This window comes from Sus scrofa, chromosome 1, assembly GCF_000003025.6.
Source record: "Sus scrofa isolate TJ Tabasco breed Duroc chromosome 1, Sscrofa11.1, whole genome shotgun sequence".
In the NCBI taxonomy this organism is placed as follows: Eukaryota; Metazoa; Chordata; class Mammalia; order Artiodactyla; family Suidae; genus Sus; species Sus scrofa.
In genome coordinates, this window is record NC_010443.5 from 272346440 (window position 1) to 272364905 (window position 18466).

The 18466-nt window shown below is 53.1% G+C and overlaps 1 protein-coding gene across 1 annotated transcript in view; it reads left to right on the plus strand.

Annotated features, from left to right (window-relative positions):
- The window catches only part of CFAP77 (cilia and flagella associated protein 77), a 145741-nt gene extending 129859 nt beyond the window's left edge, over positions 1-15882 (plus strand). The window contains exon 7 of the mRNA XM_021085476.1: positions 15049-15882. Coding sequence (XP_020941135.1) covers positions 15049-15171 — 123 coding nt within the window. The 3' untranslated portion in view covers positions 15172-15882. The remainder of the gene's footprint in view (positions 1-15048) is intronic.

An 18466-nucleotide genomic window follows, 5' to 3' on the forward strand; every position in this document is an offset into this window, starting at 1 on the left:
TCGAGTTGAAAACAAAAGAAGCCAATTAAACTAAGGGCTTCCACTGTCCACTGCAGATGAGGGCCCACCGGTATATCTGAGGGGGGTGGGCAGGCGGAGCATCCTTCTGGAATAGCCCACTGCCCATTTCCAGGCTGAGCCCCTCCAGCCGGCCACCCCCAGAAGAATAGCCCAAGCAGACTCCCATCACCTGGGCTCCGAGAAGAAAAGGGGAGACCCCCCCCTTTTCCTGGCAGCTCTGCTTGTCACGGGGCTGGCTGACAACCCCAATGAAAACAGCCCTGGATGCTCCTGTGAAGCCTTGTTCCATCTCATGCAGCCACTCCTTCCTCAGACAGGTTTTGAAAGGCGAAAAGTCTGGAACGCACCCTCCCACCCCGGCACCCCCACCCCAGTCCCCTCGCCCAGGGAGAGGGGCGGCAGCTTGGGTGAGCCGGGCTGCCCAGCATCCTCACCTGGCCCCACCGTGCACTGCCTCCAATTAAATCAAAATGGTTTGTTTTTAATGGTCTTTTACACTGACAAGTGGGCGATCATTTTGGGCCCACTAGCTGTCAGGGAACTGAGGCAAATCCTCCGTTGATAATGCCCAATGCTTCCAATTAGGAGCCGAGGCCGCTCCCGGCGCACTGACGATTCCCCAGCCGCCCCCCAGGCCCCTTTGGCGCGGGCTGTTTCTTCTTGCCTCCTCCGCCGCAAATTACTGACACAAAACGGAAGGCCCCGCGTCTCCTCTGCCACGCCAGGCCCGGGCCCTGTTGGGCTTAATGAGCCGATGGAAGTTTCGTGGCTCCGGCGCTAAATTCTTTTCTTGTTTGACAGCTGCTCGGCTAAGGCGAGTGTTGACCTTATAAAAGATTTAGTGTTTCTCATTATTTTCTGTCAAGCTTCACAAGTGATGGCTCTGCAGTTATCATTTGCATCCTGGGGTGTGTGTGTGTGTGTGTGTGTGTGTGTGTCGAGTGGGGCTCCGGAGTGAAGGCAGGGGAAACAGGAAAGGGTCTTCCTCCCCCCGAGCTGCCTTTGGCCCCCAGACCCCAGCTTCCAGGGCGACATCCTTCTCGGGCGGAGGCGTTTAAAGAGAGGCACATGCGAAGCTGAGATGACGATGGTTCAGTGGCTTCCAGGCCTTCCGGATGGAGCATCGGCGGAGGCAGATCAAGGCCAGGGGACTCCTGGAGCCTGTCCAGCCCAGCCAGGGATGGACGTGCCGGGCAAGACACGCTGAGGCCGACACAGGGCTGAGGACCCCTTTAGGGCCACAGTCCAGATCTCACGGGGGGAGCTCCCTCTCTTCTTCCAGGCCCTGTTTAAACCCATCATCAGCAAGAGCCTTCCCTCTGCTCTGCATCCTGTTTGAAGATTTAATGGTTTTAAAAAGCAGAACCATTTTTTACAAAGTGGCACATATTATTGCCCCCAGTGGGATGACTCTGGGAGCATTTGTTAGGCCTTCTTTGGCTCCTGCACCCATGCCAAATTGGGGCCGCTCTAAAAATAACAAGACTCCAGGGAGCTCATGCTGGCTCCTTCTCCAGCCTCCTGCTGCCTCCCCGTCTCATCTCTTTCAATCCCCCCTTTCTCCCCCTCACTCTGGCCATCCCAGGTGAGGGTGACCAGAGAGCAAGAGGGAGTTAAGACACAAGGATGTCTCCCCCAGGCTTCTGAGTCTTTATTCCTCTTTGTTACCATGGGAGACCCTGTATGGATCTCTTCGAGCAAATGCATGGCACCTTCTCCCAGCCGTGACCATGGCAGACCTTGCTAATCAATCACCCCACACTTTTTCATGAGCCTAGATTCAGCCTGCAAATATTTTATGACAGAACATGGGCATCAGCCTCCGTGCTATGCCTGCCTTAGAGGGGCCATTTAAATAAATTGCTAAGGACCCTAAAAGTCCTTATATTTTTACACTACATCAAGATGATTTTTACATACGAGGAAATAAAATATAACCCACCAAAGGAAATTACATTGGACTTCATCAAAATGAAAACCTCTGGTGCTTCAAATGATACTATCAAGAAAATGAAGAGAGTTCCCTGGTGGTCCAGGGGTTAGGATTTGGCGCTTTCACCACTGTGGCCCGAATTCGATCCCTGGTCCAGGAACTGAGATCCCACATCAAGCCACTGCACGTTGTGGCCAAAGGAAAAAAAATGAAAAGACAACCCCCAGAAAGCAGAAAATATGTGCAAATCAAATATCTGATAAGGGACTTGTATCTTTGAATATAAATATTACTCTCACAACTCAGTGATGAAAAGACAGCCTAAATTTTAAAACGGTCAAAGGACATGAGTGGACATGTCTCCAAAAAGATATACGCAAATCACCAGTACACACATGGAAGATACCCAGCATCATTAGCCCTTGGGGGATGCAAATCAAAACTTTGGGGAGATACCACTACACACCACCAACTAGGCTGGCTATCATAAAAAAAAAAAAGACTAAATAACAAGTGTTTTCAAGGACATAGAGAAATCAGAACATTAACACATTGCTGGTGAGAAGAAAAAATGGGGCAGGCAGCCACTTTGGAAAACACAGTCAGAGTTCCCTAGAAGGCTAAATGCAGAATTCCCGTGTGACCTGGCAATTCCACTCCTAGGTATATATCCAAGAGAAATGAAAAGCATACACCACCCCCAAACGTGTGCCGAACGTTCCTAGCAGCATCAGAAAGTGGAAATAACGCAAATGTGCATCAGCTGAGGAATGGGTAACCAAAACGTGGTAGATGGTACGATGGAATATTATTCAGCCATGAAAAGGATTTAAGCACCGAAATGCGCTACAGCATGGATTGACCTTGAGGATGTCACGGTGAATGAAAGAAGCCAATCACAGAAGACCACGCACTGCATGATTGCATCTTCAGGAAATGCCTAGAGAATAGGTAAATCCACAGAGACAGAAAGTAGACTAATTGTTGCCAGGGCCTGGGGGGAGGAAATGGGGAAGAATTCCAAAGGGTACAAGGCTTCTCTGGCGGATTATGAAAAGATTCTAAACTTAGATGGTGGTGGTGGTGCACAACCTTATGCATATACTAAAAATCATTGATTTATAGATGCTAAGTGGGTGAATTTTATGGTATGTGAATTATATTATAATACAGAGTTAAAAAAATTGAGGAGTTCCCTGGTGGCTCTGTGAGTTAAGGATCTGGCATTGTCACTGCCATGGTGTGGGTTCCATCCCTGGCCCAGGAACTTCCGCATGCCATGGTTTTGGCCAAAAACATTTTTTTGCAAAAAAAAAAAAAAAAAATAGCCCAGTCAATTCGGATGTGTGCTCACACCCAGATTCTGTCTTTGGAGCCTTGAACAGGGTGATAACTGGGTACTGCAAAGTGGCCGCAGGTGGTGAGGGAGGGTCTGGTGTGACCCCAGTTTTGCCCCAAATTCTCATTATGACCACCCCTTACCTGAAGTCTATTAAACTTAGACACTGAAGAAGCAGAGGTGGACACGGATCCCGCCTTCGTGTTACCCTAATATTAATCTACCAGGCATCTACCAAACAGATTCCCTGTTCTGTTTTATTTTATTTTATTTTTGCTTTTGAGGGCCGTACCCACAGCATATGGAGGTTCCCAGACTAGGGGTCAAATCAGAGCTGCAGCTGCTGGCCTACACCACAGCTCACGGCAATGCCGGATCCTTAACCCACTGAGGAGCCCAGGGATTGAACCTGAGTCCTCATGGATACTAGTCAGGTTCTTAACCCCCTAAGCCACAACGGGAACTCCTCCCTGTTCAATTTTGATGTCAACTGCTGCTACCCAACCTTAGTTAATCTTTGGGAATGATCTAGAAGTACTGTTTGGCTTCTGGAAACAGCAAGCCGATTTCTATTTTCAAAGACAAGCATGACTCTTTCTGGCCCGCTAAGTCTCAAGAACCCCACCGTCAGTGGAGCCGAAGCCTGGTGCCCAGGTCTGGCTTTGCCACTTAGTAGCTGGACCTCCTTGAGCCAGTGCCTTAGCCATCCTGAGAATTGGTCTTCTCTCCTGTCACGTGAGGATGGTCCCTGATGCCCCCCCGCACCCCCAGCCTTGAAGTCCCTTGCTCTCCCCCCTTTGCCTGACACGGTTCCCCGCTGTTCCACCTTCAACCCCGTGGGTGGGCAGGAAGTTTGTTTCCCAAGCCTGGGTTTGGATGTTCTTTGAAAACACAGCATGTGTCAGCAGGGAGGGTCAGGCCCTGTGTCCTTGCTCCATCTATTTTTGGACCACAGAGAAATGAGAGCCGGTGGCAGAATAACAATTTAAGGGACCAGATGTCTCAGGAGACACGGCCGCTCTCGTTAATTACTTATACCCTGGACCTGCTACATCAGAGCCCAGGCCCCACCGTGTCTGCCCACACCCTGCCTAGATTTGTGTTCCGCAGGGCCTCTGACCTCCAGCTGCCCAAGCTTGACAGAAATTACTGACCTGGGACTGATCCATAATTTTCAAGTGCCTCTCATTAGAGGAGACAGCCCCTCAATCTTTTAAAGCAAAATCTCTCTCTGTCACCTGAGCAGTTGTCACTTAAAAAAAAAAAAAATTAAACTAAAATCTCTATAACTGTCAATTTTTTGTTAGTGCTTTGGAAGATTTTTAAAAATCTTAACCTGGCTAATTTTTTTCAAATCCTACCTTTTGCCTTCTTGGCCCCCAGACCTGGCATTGAAATGCTTGGTGTCAAGGTGGGGGAACCGCCATGTGGCAAATGAGAGGGGACAGGACAGCGGCTGGCCCAGCTGCCCCTTCCAGGAGGACGTGTGTGTTGCGGAGGGGAGCAGCTCAGCTGAACCTGACCCGGGCGGGGGCAGGCGGGTTCCTCCTGCTGGTGGGCACAAGCCAAAGTCACAAACCACTGGTGCTGAAACCCCGCTTGGTGGTGAAACTCTTAACACGAATGGAATCAAACATAGATCTCCAACAAACAATCTCATAAAACAGAGTAACTCATGGAGTGCCTCAGGGGCTCAGTGGATTAAGGGTCCTGTGTGGGTTCAATCCCTAACCCAGGACTTCTGAATGCCATGGGCACAGCCAAAAAAAAAAAAAAAAAAAAAAAAAAAAAGTGGAGTTCCTGTCGTGGCTCAGCGGAAACGAATCTGAATCTGACTAGTATCCATGAGGATGCATGTTCAATCCCTGGCATGTGGCATTGCCGTGAGCTGTGGTGTAGGTCACAGACACGGCTCGGATCCTGCGTTGCTGTGGCTGTGGTGTAGGCCGGAGGCTACAGCTCCAATTCAACCCCTCGTCTAGGAACCTCCATATGCCGTGGGTGCAGCCCTAAAAAGACAAAAGAAAAAAAAAAAAAAACCAACAGACTATCTCCACTTGTGTTTTCATCTTAAAAAGAGGAAAAGGCGGAGTTCCGGATGTGGCACAGTGGGTTAAGGATCCGGCTTTACTGCAGCTGTGGCATAGGTCGCAGCTCTGGCTGGGCTTCGATCCCTGGCCTGAGAACCTCCATATGCTGCAGGTGCAGCCAAAAAAGAAAAAAAAAAAAAAACCCACAAAAGGCAATACTCCTTCTTCAGGTAAAACTGAAGCCCCTCTGCTTCCCTGCCCGCCCTTGACCCTGCCCGGCAGAGGCAGTGCCGGCGGGACTCTGGGCTCGTTCTCCCCTCCCATGTCTTTCCCTTTACCTAGATTCACGCATATGCTTCAACAACAGAGGAGACGGTTTTGTATGTTTTAAATTTTTCCACACATTAAAAAAATGGCATCACATCAGCATTCCATTCTGTAAATCGGCATTGTCCCCCCGCCCCCTCCCTCCGTACAACACTGCGGTTTGGATTCAGATGCACCTACAGCAGCAGGCCCAACAGAACTTTTTGTGACGGTGGAAACTTTCTACTTTGCCCTGCACAATGCAGTAGCCCGAGGGGCTGCTGGGACCTCTGAAGCCCTTGGAATGTCGTTAGTTAGCACGACACAGGGACTGAATTTTTAATTTTATTTCACTTTAATTACTTGAAATTTGAAAGAGCCACAGGTGGCTAGTGGCTACCATGTTGGATGGTCCCTCTCAGGGGCATTCCTATTAACTGATGCAAAGTATTTCAGGACAAGAATTCACCACCTTGGGCTTATCCAGTCCCTATGGACAGACGCGGCTGTTTCGAGGACTTAGCATCTTTTTTTTTTTGGTCTTTTTAGGGCCACACCCGCAGCATATGGAGGTTCCCAGGTTCGGGGTCAAATCTGAGCTACAGATGCTGGCCTACACCACAGCCACAGTGATGCCAGATCTGAGCTGCGTCTGCCACCTACACCACAACTCACGGCAATGCCGGATCCCCAACCCACTAAGCGAGGCCAGGGATCGAACCTGCGTCCTCATGGATACTAATCAGAGTTGTTTCCGCTGAGCTACGACGGGAACTCCTAGCATCATATTACAATGAGGAGTTTTGTTTTTTGTTTTTGTTTTGCCCACCCCGTGGCTTATGGAGCTCCCAGGCCAGGGGTGATCCGAACTGCAGGTGTGAGTCGCGCAGCAGCTGTGGCTGCGCAGGATCCCTTCCACTGTGCTGGGCCGGGATTGAACCTGATCCCACTGCGCCACAGCAGGAATCCCACCACGAGGATTCTTGTGCGCATCTCTTAGTGGGCATTTGCTAAAGTCTCCCCAGGGAGACTTGTGGGTTCATAGGCTGTGCACACGTCCAGGCTTCGCACCACAATGCCAAACCCCTCCCCGAGCGCTTGTGCCAGTGAATCCCCGCACTAGAAGGTAGGTGAAGGTTCCCGTCTCTGGTGTCAGACTTGTGCCCACTGTCACCCATCTGATGGGGGAGAAATGGTATTTCTTGCTTTGTAGCCTGATTGCATATCCGAGGTCGAGCCCCTTCCCCTGTGTCTTCTGGCCTCTAGATTTCCCAGCTGTGAACTGCCTGTTCACTTTCTCCGCCTGGTTTTCTGTCGCCAGCCGGTCCCCACGCAACTTTCACCTGCTACCCCCACCCCTGACTCATCCATTTTTTATTTTTTTCCCTGTCTCACCTGCAGCATGCGAGAGTTCTCAGGCCAGGGACTGAACCCGAGCCACAGCAACGACAATACCAGATCCTTAACCCAATGCACCACCAGGGAACTCTTTTTTTTTTTTTTTTTTTTTTTTTTTGGATTTCCACCTTATCCTTTGAGTCTCTGCTTGTATGTTATATCCTCGGGAAGCCTGCTCTGGCTCCAAAGGATGAGTTTTTAATTCTCTGTATTATAACCTCTTACAGCATCTGGTACTTCTTTTAATACTCAGCACAATGGCAAGTGTAATTAGTGGTGCGATTGTGTTTTTATTACTAGTCTCCTGGCTCTCTGACAGAGGTTTTCTAAGTTCTTGCTGAATCCTGGCGCCTAGCATGGAGCCTGGCACACATGCACTCAACAGGTGTTCAGAGTGAGGGAGTTCCCATCGCAGCTCAGCAGAAGCGGATCCAACTGGTATCCATGAGGACGCAGGTTCAATCCCTGGCCTCGCTCAGTGGCTTAAGGATCTGGCATTGCTGTGAGCTGTGGTGTAAGTCACAGATGCTGCTCAGATCCTGTGTGGCTGTGGCATAGGCTGGCAGCTGTGGCTCCAATTCGACCCCTCGCCTGGGAACTTCCATTTGCCAAGGGGGTCCCCCCCAAAAAAGGTGTTCAGAGTAAACTAATGAGCACATAGATAAAAGGGCAGCAGCAGTCGCATCTTACCCCCTAATCCAGATCACATGGGCACCTCCTCTATACTGGTGCCAGTTTATTCCACATAGGGACTTTCTGTCAAAAGTAGATCAAGGAGTTCCCGTTTTGGTGCATCGGAAATGAATCCGACCAGAAACCATGAGGTTTCGGGTTTGATCCCTGGCCTCACTCAGCGGGTTAAGGATCTGGTGTTGCCATGAGCTGTGGTGTAGGTTGCAGACACGGCTCGGATCTGGCCTTGCGGTGGCTGTGGTGTAGGCTGGCAGCTACAGCTCCGATTGACCCCTAGCCTGGGAACCTCCATATGCTGCCGGTGCAGCCCTAAAAAGGACCAAAGACCAAAAAAAAAAAAAAAAAAAAGGTAAATCAACTTTTCAAAGAAAGATTAAAAAGTCAAAACTCAACAAATACCAAAGGGTCTGATTCCTGCAGATTACTTTGGCACCAAAGACATTAAATTAGAAATCAGTCACAAATGGAACAAAATTGCCTGGAAATTTAAAACCATATTTATAAATAACTTAAGGACCAACGAAGAAAGCCAAACAGAAATTTGACAGAGATTAGATGAAAAGAGAACCGAACAAAAATAAACACACTCAAAACTTGTGAGATGAGATAAAAGAAAATTTCGTTGCTAATGCTGTGTTATATAAATGTTAATATTAGAAAAAAAGAGAAAGATTAAAAGGTAATTACAGCGAAGCAGACAACTCTAGATGCTGGAGAAAGAACAACAGAGCAACTTCAAAGAAGGAAACCATGAACTTAAGAGCAAAATTAATGAAATGTCAAAGGCACAATTAAGGGAATCGATCAAATGAAAAAGCTGCTTCGTTGTAAGTGGATCAGGAAAGTGCAGATGCTTTCAAATGAATTGGGACCCGGAATCCAGGCATCTGGCTCCCCCGGGGTGAAGCGGGGACCACAGCGGGAAGGGTGTGGACCTCGGAAAAGGTGATGGAGTGGCCGCTAGTGTCAGCTCTGCCCAGGACCGTGGAGACCCTAGGAGAATTGCTTCCCACCTCCGGGCCTCGGGAGGTCCACCTGTGTCCCAGAAAAGCTGGATTCAGTGATCGCTGAGGCCTCTTCCGACCTTGGTTGTGGGGAATTTTTTTTATTCCAATCTGGTTGCAAAGAGGCAAGGGGTGATTTATGCAGGGAGAGGATTGCAATCCCCAGGAACAGCGTTGAAGACAGACGTCTGCTTTTCTTACCAGTTTTCTTTCTGGCCACATCAGGGCATGCAGAAGTTCCAGGACCAGGGATCGAACCAGTGCCACAGCAGTGACCCGAGCCCCTGCAGCGACCACACCTGATCCTTAACCTCTAGGCCACCAGGGGACTCCTGAAGACAAAATTCTTTTAAGCTCTGCTGGCTGCTCACCTCCCCTGCTTCGTCTCTTTGTCACCCAGCCACTCTGATTGGCTCTTACCTCCTCCAATTTGTCCAAATTCCTCCCACCTCAGGGTTTGGGCGACTTCTTACCATCTAGGACATTTTTTGCCTTCTTTTTCCCCTGGATGGCTCCCGCATCCTCCCTGGAAAGACCTTCCTGCCCCCCAGATGGAATTGGAATTTCCCAGTCCAGGAGTTCCCGTTGTGGCTCAGAGGGTTAAGCAACTGTCTAGGATCCATGAGCATTCGATTCAGTCCCTGGCCTCGCTCAGTGGGCTAAGGATCTGGCATTGCCGTGAGCTGTGGTGTAGATGGCAGAGGTGGCTTGATCTGGCGTTGCTGTGGCTGTGGTGTAGTCCGGCAGCTACAGCTCTGATTCGACCCCTCACCTGGGAACCTCCATATGCTGCAGGTGTGGCCCTAAAAAGAAAAAAAAAAAAGGAATTTTTCTTCTGAAACTGCCATTAAACAACGACCTGTAGAGTGCGTTTAGCGGTGTCTCCTGTCCCTCTTGCAGGGTCCGTGCAGGTCTGCGTCACTCACGTGACCCCAAGGGTGTACCGCACTGCACAGGTGCCTGGTCCTTACTTGGGGCACCTTTAGATGCTCCCCGTTCAAATAGGACCGACCTGCCCATCTTGCTCCCAGGGCTGCTGGCGGGCTGGGGCGCTCGTCTCTTATTTACCTGCATTGACCTTGAGCGACTCTGCTCCGTTCAGCGGAGCTGTCTCCTGCCAAAGCCGTTACAGTTTCTTAGCTCCAGGCGGAGACAGACCGCAGATGGCTTAATTTAGAAGCATCTCAGAAGGAATTCCTTGCTCCACCAGCTCTTCCTCCTTTGACGCCAGGGGTCCGCGGGGTCGTGACCACACACACTTGAGGCCTGACTTGTAAATAGGACCCTCCTCTCTGGCTGATCGGCTATTTTAGGAGGAGAGAGCGAGCAGGAAGGGAGCCATGCCGTTCCCAGCAGCGATGCATTTCCTGAGCACCTATGGAGAGAGCGGAGTTTATCACTGAAGATCCAGGGTGGGAGACCCCCGGCTCCGGGGGTCCATGAATCCATGAGGCCCGAGGGAAGTGCCTCAACCTTCCCGGGCCCCGTTTCCCCATCTGTAAAATGGAGACAACCTGCGGATGTTTGGAAGAGGCTTGCGTGAAATCAGTGCGCCGCGCCTGGCAAACGGCAGGTCTGTTACTGTATCAGTTGTGGCCTGAGGGACCCAGCCGTGGGCTCGGGCATACATTCTGCAGAGGGGCACCTGCTTCTTGGCATTCTGAGAGCCAGATCGCCCCTCTCCATGGGCTCCCCTGTTCTTTTTTTTTTTTTTTTTTTTCTTGTTTGGCTGCACCTTTGGCCTGTGGACGTTCCCAGGCCAGGGACCGAGCCCATATCACAGCAGTGACAATGCTGTATCCTTAACCGCTAGGCCACCAGGGAACTCCTGACGCCTGTGTTCTGCTCGGAGACCTAGGGAGTTATGGGCACAGAATAAGCCCAATTTCCCTTTTCTTTCCAAAGAACCACCCAACGGGGGTGGGGGCAAGGCGGAGGTGGATAAGCCGTTGCTCTCTTTAGCTGTCAGGGGCTTCATCAGCCTCAGCCACGAAGTATCTCCTTTGGTTTCACCTCCAGACCCACGCGGTGAGCCGCCTTCTGCCACCTAGGCCGTTACCCTGCTGCAGCTCCCTTCCATTCCCTCATCCCAGCCCTTCCAGGCCACTGCCAGGTCCCTCCTGGCCTGAGAAGACTGCCCTGACCACCTGAGGTCACGTGAATTCTGCCTACTTCCTTCACCCATGTCATTCACTCATTTGTTCACCCATCCAAGTTCATTTAAATGCATCCTGAATGCCAGGCCCCATGCCAGGCACTGGGCATCCTCAGGGAACAGGGCAAGTGCAGACCCCACCATCCAGGGCTCTGGGGTTGGGCACTCACCCAAGTTCCCCTGGATCCATCCCATGGATGACTGACTCTGCTGCACCTACCACCCACCATCAGCACCAAGTCAGCACCACCCACCATCAGCATCAAGTCAACACCACCCACCATCAGCAAGCACCAAGTCAACACCACCCACCATCAACACCACCCCCCACCCACCATCAGCACCACCCACCATCAGCACCAAGTCAACACCACCCACCATCAGCATCAAGTCAACACCACCCACCATCAGCACCACCCACCATCAGCACCAAGTCAACAGCACCCACCACGAGCACCACCCACCCCTCCCGCATGCTGAACCACCCAGAGGATGGCTTGGGGCCGTATTCATTTCCCAAGGCCGCCATAACAAATTACCACCCACATAGTGGTTTCAATGAGGGAAATTTATTCTCCAACAGCTCTGGAGGCCAGAACAACAAAATCAAGGGGCCAGCAGGGCCACACTGCCCTTGAAAGTTATGGGAAGAAGGCTTTCTCGCCTCTTCTGGCTCCTGGTGGCTCCTGGCGTTCCTGAGCTCCGGGCGCTCACCCCAGTTGTGGCCCTGCCTTCACACGGCTCTCTCCTCTGTCTCTGGCTGCTGCTCCTCTGAGGATGCTTGTCACTGGATGGAAAGCCCGTGTGAACAGTCAGAATATATTCCTCTCAAGAGCCTTAACTGTATCCACAAAGACCTTTTTACAAACAAGGTCACTTTCATACATTCTGGGGTTAGGAGGCAGATGTATCTTTTGGGGCGAGGTCACCATTCAAGCCCTTAGGAGACCTGGTGTGTGTGGGGGGGGTTGCAGAGATGTGGACTTCAGAGCTGCTTCCCCGTTAAGAATGACTGGGGACCAGACCCCAGGGCCAGAACTAGGGCCACTCCAAGTGTGACAGACAACCACGGAGGCCTAAGAGGCCCTGGCAGCTGGGCATCCAAACCAGGCGGGGTGCCCAGAAGGTCTTAGTGGGCGTCTCTTTGAGGCCTTACTGAGTGTCTCTAGCCACCTTCTGGGAAGCAGGAGTGTCAGGAAAATCATGTCACCAGGTAAAACTCCCTGTGTCTTGCCAGAGGGGACACAAGATGTACCTTGGAAACGGCCTTTGGTTTATTGATGACTTTCCTCCTACAACGTATGGGGACTCCTCTCTTCTCAATAACTTTTGTGAGGCCGCTTGGCAGTTGTCCTGAAATCAGAGATGGCGCTGAGAACAACCGTGGTGTGACAGATGGCAAGAGGTGGGGCCTGGGTCTGGGTGGGCCTTCGGTGACTGATGAAGGTCCTGCCCAGGTGCACCCACAGCATCGGGACCGGGCTCAGGCCCTGCCTGGGTGACAAGAGCCGTGGACCATCTGGAGAGATGCGCAACCTGAGGCCTGGGCCAGGGCGGCTCCCAGAAGTGCTGCCACGAGGGTCCACGGAGCGACTTGTCCACGAACCTGTTTGTGCCTGAGGACTCTGTGGGTACTGCTTTCCCAGAGGGGAGCAGTGTGGTTTTCTGCTGCATCTCCAGGGGACCCACGTGCCCCAGCGAGCAAAGGATGTGGCTTTAAGTCCTGGAATAACTAGCTCAATCCGCCTACTTGCTTTTGCATGGGTTGCTAACAAGCTTCTGCAGCCCCTGCCCCTTTTTGCCTCATTGAAAGTGCAGGGACTGCCCCCACCCCCAGCATGAGCAGCAGCTGCGGCAGAATATTCTAGAAGGAATGCAGAACTTAGTGTCCAGGGGCCGGACAGTGGCGGGGGGGTGTGCTAAAACAGAGCTTCTCTGCCACTGATTCCCTGGGGGGCTGACCCTGGACCACCCTCTGCTCTGGGCCTCCGTTTCCTTGTCTGTAAGTCAAGTTGGATTCCTCCCAGCACGGCTCCCTGGGCCTGAGGTCAGGCAGCCCACAGTGTGGGTCTCGCTGACCCTGAGCCATGGCCCAGACCTTGGACTGGGGTGGGGCCTGATGGCGTCCAGAGCCAGGCAGCTGGTGCAGGGCCCAGGGAGCCAGGAGGTCACGTTAGCTCCGCACAGGCCTCGGCAGAGACATTAGCCAGTTCTCTGCTCTCAGGAAACCACTGCTGGGTCTGAGCTCTGGCTAAGGTCATGACTTCCTGAGTCGGGGTCCCCAGGATGCTCCCCCATGGGGGCCAGAGTGTGGGACACAGAGAGGGATGTCCCCACAAGTTCCTCCTGGCTGCTCCCTTTTCTTATTTCGTCTTCTCCCCATGTTTTTTTTCTCTCACCTTTGTCACCGGGAGGCTGCCTGCAGCTCTATGGGCATAGCGTGGGGTGGGTGCCCCCTGGCCTGGCTCTTGACCAGTGCCTGTGCCCTCACTGGGTGTGGTCCTGCCTTATCCTGAAGTCTCGGCAGGGCCTTCAGCTGCTCCTGCCAGCCCCCCACTTCCCCTTGTGAACTTGAACTGTGGGGGCCCCAAGGCCAGCACACACGTGGCCCCTTTGCCTGGGAAACCCACCCTATGAGCCTCCCCGCAGGTCCTCCCCAGAGAGGCGCTGACTCCGGGGAGGGTCGACCCGCCTATTTTTGCTCATCGCAGCCCCCACCGCTCCGCCAGTTCTAATGAAAGAGCTGCGTGGCCACGGCCACGGCTGCGCCGGCTCCTCCTCTGACCCCTCCTGTTTACCGCAGTGCCCCCAGTGCCTGGCACAGAGTGCTGCGCTGTTAATGTGTGTGGCCTGAACGACTGACTGAGTGAACGAACGAACTGATGCATAAACAAACAAGCCTGAACCCTTTCTACCCGTGCCTCCCTGAGGTTATCCTAAAAGACAAAATGCCATTTTGGGGGGATTTTCTGGCACTCGGAGGTGATGTAACAGACCCTGGAGATGGGGCGGGGTAGGGGGATGTTTCCACTTGCCACCTTTCTTTTTTTTTTTGGCTTTTTAGGGCCCCACCCGTGACATATGGATCCCAGGCTAGGGGTCGAATTGGAGCTGCAGCTGCTGGTCTACACCAGAGCCACAGCAACATCAGAGCCGCATCTGCGACCTACACCACAGCTCATGGCAATGCCGGATCCTTAACCCACTTAGTGAGGCCAGGGATTGAACCCACAACCTCATGGTTCCTGGTCGGATTCGTTTCTGCTGCGCCATGACGGGAACTCCTCTATTTCTTTTTTTTTCTTTTTGGCCACCCTGCAGCCTATGTTGCTCCCAGGCCAGGGACAAGATCCAAGCCGCAGGTGCGACCTAAGCCACAGCTGCAGCAATGCTGGATCCTTAACCCACCGTGCAGGACTGGGGACCAAACTTGCGTCCCAGAACTCCAGAGATGCCGCCAGTCCCATTGCGCCTCAGAGGGAACTCCAGCACTATTTCTTGAAAGGGAAGAGCAGGCCTAAATACTGATTGCACAAAACATTAACTGCAGAGGCTCCCACTCCTTGGATCCGGCTCTGGTTCTGGGGCTGTTGCCTGTCGGTCCCTGGGAGTGGGGGGCCGTCAGATCGTCCAGCAGTGACTGAGCGCCAACTGCACCAGGAGGCGCCCCTTGGAGAGGGCAGCTTGTTTGGGGTCTTAATGGTGGAACATCAGCACATGAAGGGTGACGCTGGCCATTGGGTCTCATAGCCCTGCGACCCCACCGGGTCACGGTCAGGTGATATTTATCATGCACACGTCGTTCCTGGCAATGAGCCGGACAGAAGGAAAACCTCGGGCCCAGGCGGCCCTGCTTCTGCAGCACAAGGCCAGCACTTCCCTCTTCTCGCTGGCCCTCGGACAGTGAGTTTGATTACTGCTCTAAGATGGGTGCGAGGGAGCTCCCTGGTGGCTCATGGGTTAAGGATCAGGTGTTGTCAGCACAGTGGTTCGGGTCACGGGTTCAACCTGTGGCCGGGGAACTCCCACGTACGGTGGGGGCGGCCATAAAAAATAAGATGGCAGGGGGGGCAGGCCTGGGAGAGAAGGGGAGCTGAGGGGAGCCCCTGAGCACTCGGGCCCACTGACCTCCCCCCGCCCCCGCACGCCCGCTCTCCCTCTCCCCACAGGTGGGCCCCCACCTCGATACCTTCCCCACCGAGGCGGACCGCCAGAGAGCCTTCAAAGCCCATCGCGAAGAGTGTGCCGTGCGCCAGGGGACCCTGCGCATGGGCAACTACACCCACCCCTAAAGCCTCTGGACGCAGCAGAAGCTTCTCTGAAGGACCCAGTGCACAGAAGACCCCCCCCCCACCCCTTGCTACACAGGCTCTGCCCACAAGGACCTCAGATGCAGGTCTTAGGTCATCATTTGGGTAAGAGCCCCTCCTTCTGAGTGAGCTGCCCTCCCTTCCCTTGGCCCCAGCGATGCCCCACTTAGGGACTCCCCTCCCCCGCCAAGCCCCCCGACTCTCTCTCCTCAAGCCCTCACCTGATCAGAGACACCCAAACTCGTGTTTAGATTCCAGGCTAAGGGTCGGTGCCGAAGCTCTGCCCTCAAGTGTTAGGAGCAACCCACGTATTTCCTGCAGAAAGCGTGGCAGGCCCGTGTGTTGAACGCCCTTATTTTATATTCCAAAGGCAAATTTTTTCTTTTGTGGGTGGGTGGCTGATGTCTCTCCAGGGCTGTGTTATCTCTCTAGGACCCCCGACAGCAAGAAGAGCCCGCGCTCCCTATGCAGACTGGCCCCACCTCCTCAGAGCTGGGTCTGGACCAGCTCTTCCACCAGCCCTGACCTTGGCAGGTTCCCCCGCCCCGCCCCGCCCCGCCCCACCCCTGGAGTGGGCGGCTGAAAGCACAGGGGCCAAGGCACTTCTCACCTCAATCTTTCCGCAGGTCCTTTGGCTTTTCCCCACAAATTAGATACTGATCTATTTTAAATTAAAAGTGCTATTTGTCAGCCTCCTCGTGTGCCTTTAACGAAAACCAGTAAACCTGTAACCGGTGTGAAAACCAACCTCAGACTTCAACGGAGGGGACCTTCCCCAAGGAGTCTCAACAGCACCTGTACGAAGTTAGACAACTTCTGGAGGTTTTTTTTTGGGGGGGGAATGTTAGGGGGCACTTGCGGCATATGGAAGTTTCCAGGCTAGGTGTCGAATTGGAGTTACAGCTGCCAGTCTACGCCACAGCCACAGCAATGCCGGATCCGAACCGTGTCTGCGACCTATATCACAGCTCACGGCAACACTGGATCCCTAACCCACTGAGCGAGGCTGGGGATCGAACCCCCATGCTCATGGATACTAGTTGGGTTCTTTTTTTTTTTTTTTTTTTTTTTAAAGGCTTTATCAGTTTATTTATTTTATTTATTTATTTATTTATTTATTTTTTGTCTTTTGTTTTTTGTTGTTGTTATTGTTGCTATTTCTTGGGCCGCTCCCGCGGCATATGGAGGTTCCCAGGCTAGGGGTCGAATCGGAGCTGTAGCCACCAGCCTACACCAGAGCCACAGCAACGCGGGATCCGAACCGCGTCTGCAACCTACACCACAGCTCACGGCAACGCCGGATCATTAACCCACTGAGCAAGGGCAGGGACCGAACCCGCAACCTCATGGTTCCTAGTCGGATTCGTTAACCACTGCGCCACGACGGGAACTCCTACTAGTTGGGTTCTTAACGCGCTGAGCCATAACGAGAATGGTCTGAGGGTCCCCATGGTTGCTTTTAGCCTGCACCCCCACCCCCAGCATTCCAGACTCGTTTATCCAATTGCCCCCAGACTCTCCACTCAGGCGTCCTGCACTCATCTCAAACCAACACCTCCGACACAGAATTCTGGATTTTTCCCACCAAATGCTTCTCCCACCATTTTCCCCATCGGATGCGTGAGACCACCCAGATGCTGAAGACAAAACCCTTCACACGACTCTGTTTCCTTCCTGCTCACATCCATCCATCACCAAGCTGTCAGCGCTGCTTCCCCAAACTCCCAGATCCATGCTGCCGTCTCGCCGAGTCCCTGACGTCTCTCTGGAGAACCACCGAAGGTTCCTGAACACCCTCCCTCCCGGCTTCTCCCCACAATCCCTTCTCCACAGAGCGCCCTCAGCCCTCCAGAGGGTCCACTCTTCTTGGGATAAACCCACGCTCCTCACCACCCCCAGGGCTGGGGTTAGGGTTGGGGTTAGGGCAGCGGGGGGCTGGCCCTCTCCCCACTCTGACCGCCCCCCCCCCACTGCCCACAGCCTCAGCGTCAGGCTTCGTGGTTGCTTCTATCTCTGCCTAGAACACCTGGGCCCAGGCTGTCACCTGCCCGCCCCTTGCTGTCATTCAGATCTCAGCTCAAAAGCCACCCCCCCAAAAGTCCTTCCCTGACGGAGCGCCCAGTTTGAACCACACCATCTTGTTTTATTCTTGGCAAAGCAACGAGCCCCTTGTCCGTCTTCTCTTCTAGAAGGGAAGTGGCAGAGACCAGGGGGCTGAGGCCCCAGGGCCAGATCTAAGGGCCTGCGGCAGGACCTGCTGCAAGGATGTCGGCCCTGGCTCCTGCCCCGCAGGCCAAGGGCCTGGCAGGGACCTTCCATCAGCCTTGGCAGGGAGCCACACCAAGTCTGGTGATTACAGACCCAAGTGAGTTTCCAGGGGAGCTGTCCCGTCCCCAACACCCCCCCACACACACACACACACACTGCAGCTCATCAGAAACTAATTCCTGATAAATGCCACACACGCTAACCAACCCCCTCAGGAATCCTGCTGTGGGGGAGGAGCTTGATGGATCACACCTCATCCTAAGGGCCCCAAATCCTCCCACCCCCCGAACCAGAGGGAGACACGCACCCCCACTCATCCATCTCTGCTAAAGCCACCCTGCAGCCTTCTGACCTCCCCTGGGAGCAGGGACCCTGGTGCCTTTCTGAGCATACAGCCATCCCCTGTGGTCAAAGGCACGAAGCCCGGGTCCATCAGGTAATTTCTGTGTGACCCCGAGTAGGTATCCTTCCCTCTCTGTGCCTCATCTGTAAGACAGGCCCCTGACGGCCCCCAGCACATTTCCTCAAGCGAAATTAAAAAATGATTCCTTTAGGGAGTTCCCATCATGGCTCAGTGGAAGCGAATCTGACGAGCGTCCATGAGGATGCAGGTTCGATCCCTGGCCTTGCTCAGTGGGTTAAGGATCTGGCGTTGCTGTGGCTGTGGTGTAGGCTGGCAGCTGTAGCTCCAAGTCGACCCCTAGCCTGGGAACTTCCAGAGGAGGCCCTAAAAAGCAAAAAACCCCAACAATTCCATTAAAGAATCTGTCTTAAGAGGATCGGCACAGGATCTGGCACTTTTTTTTTTTTTTCTGTCTTTTTGCCTTTTCTAGGGCAGCACCTGCGGCATATGGAGGTTCCCAGGCTAGGGGTTGAATCAGAGCTCTAGCTGCCACCTACACCACAGCCACAGCAATGCGGGATCCAAGCCACATCTGCGACCTACACCACAGCTCATGGCAATGCCAGATCCTTAACCCACTGAGCGAGGCCAGGGATTGAACCTGCA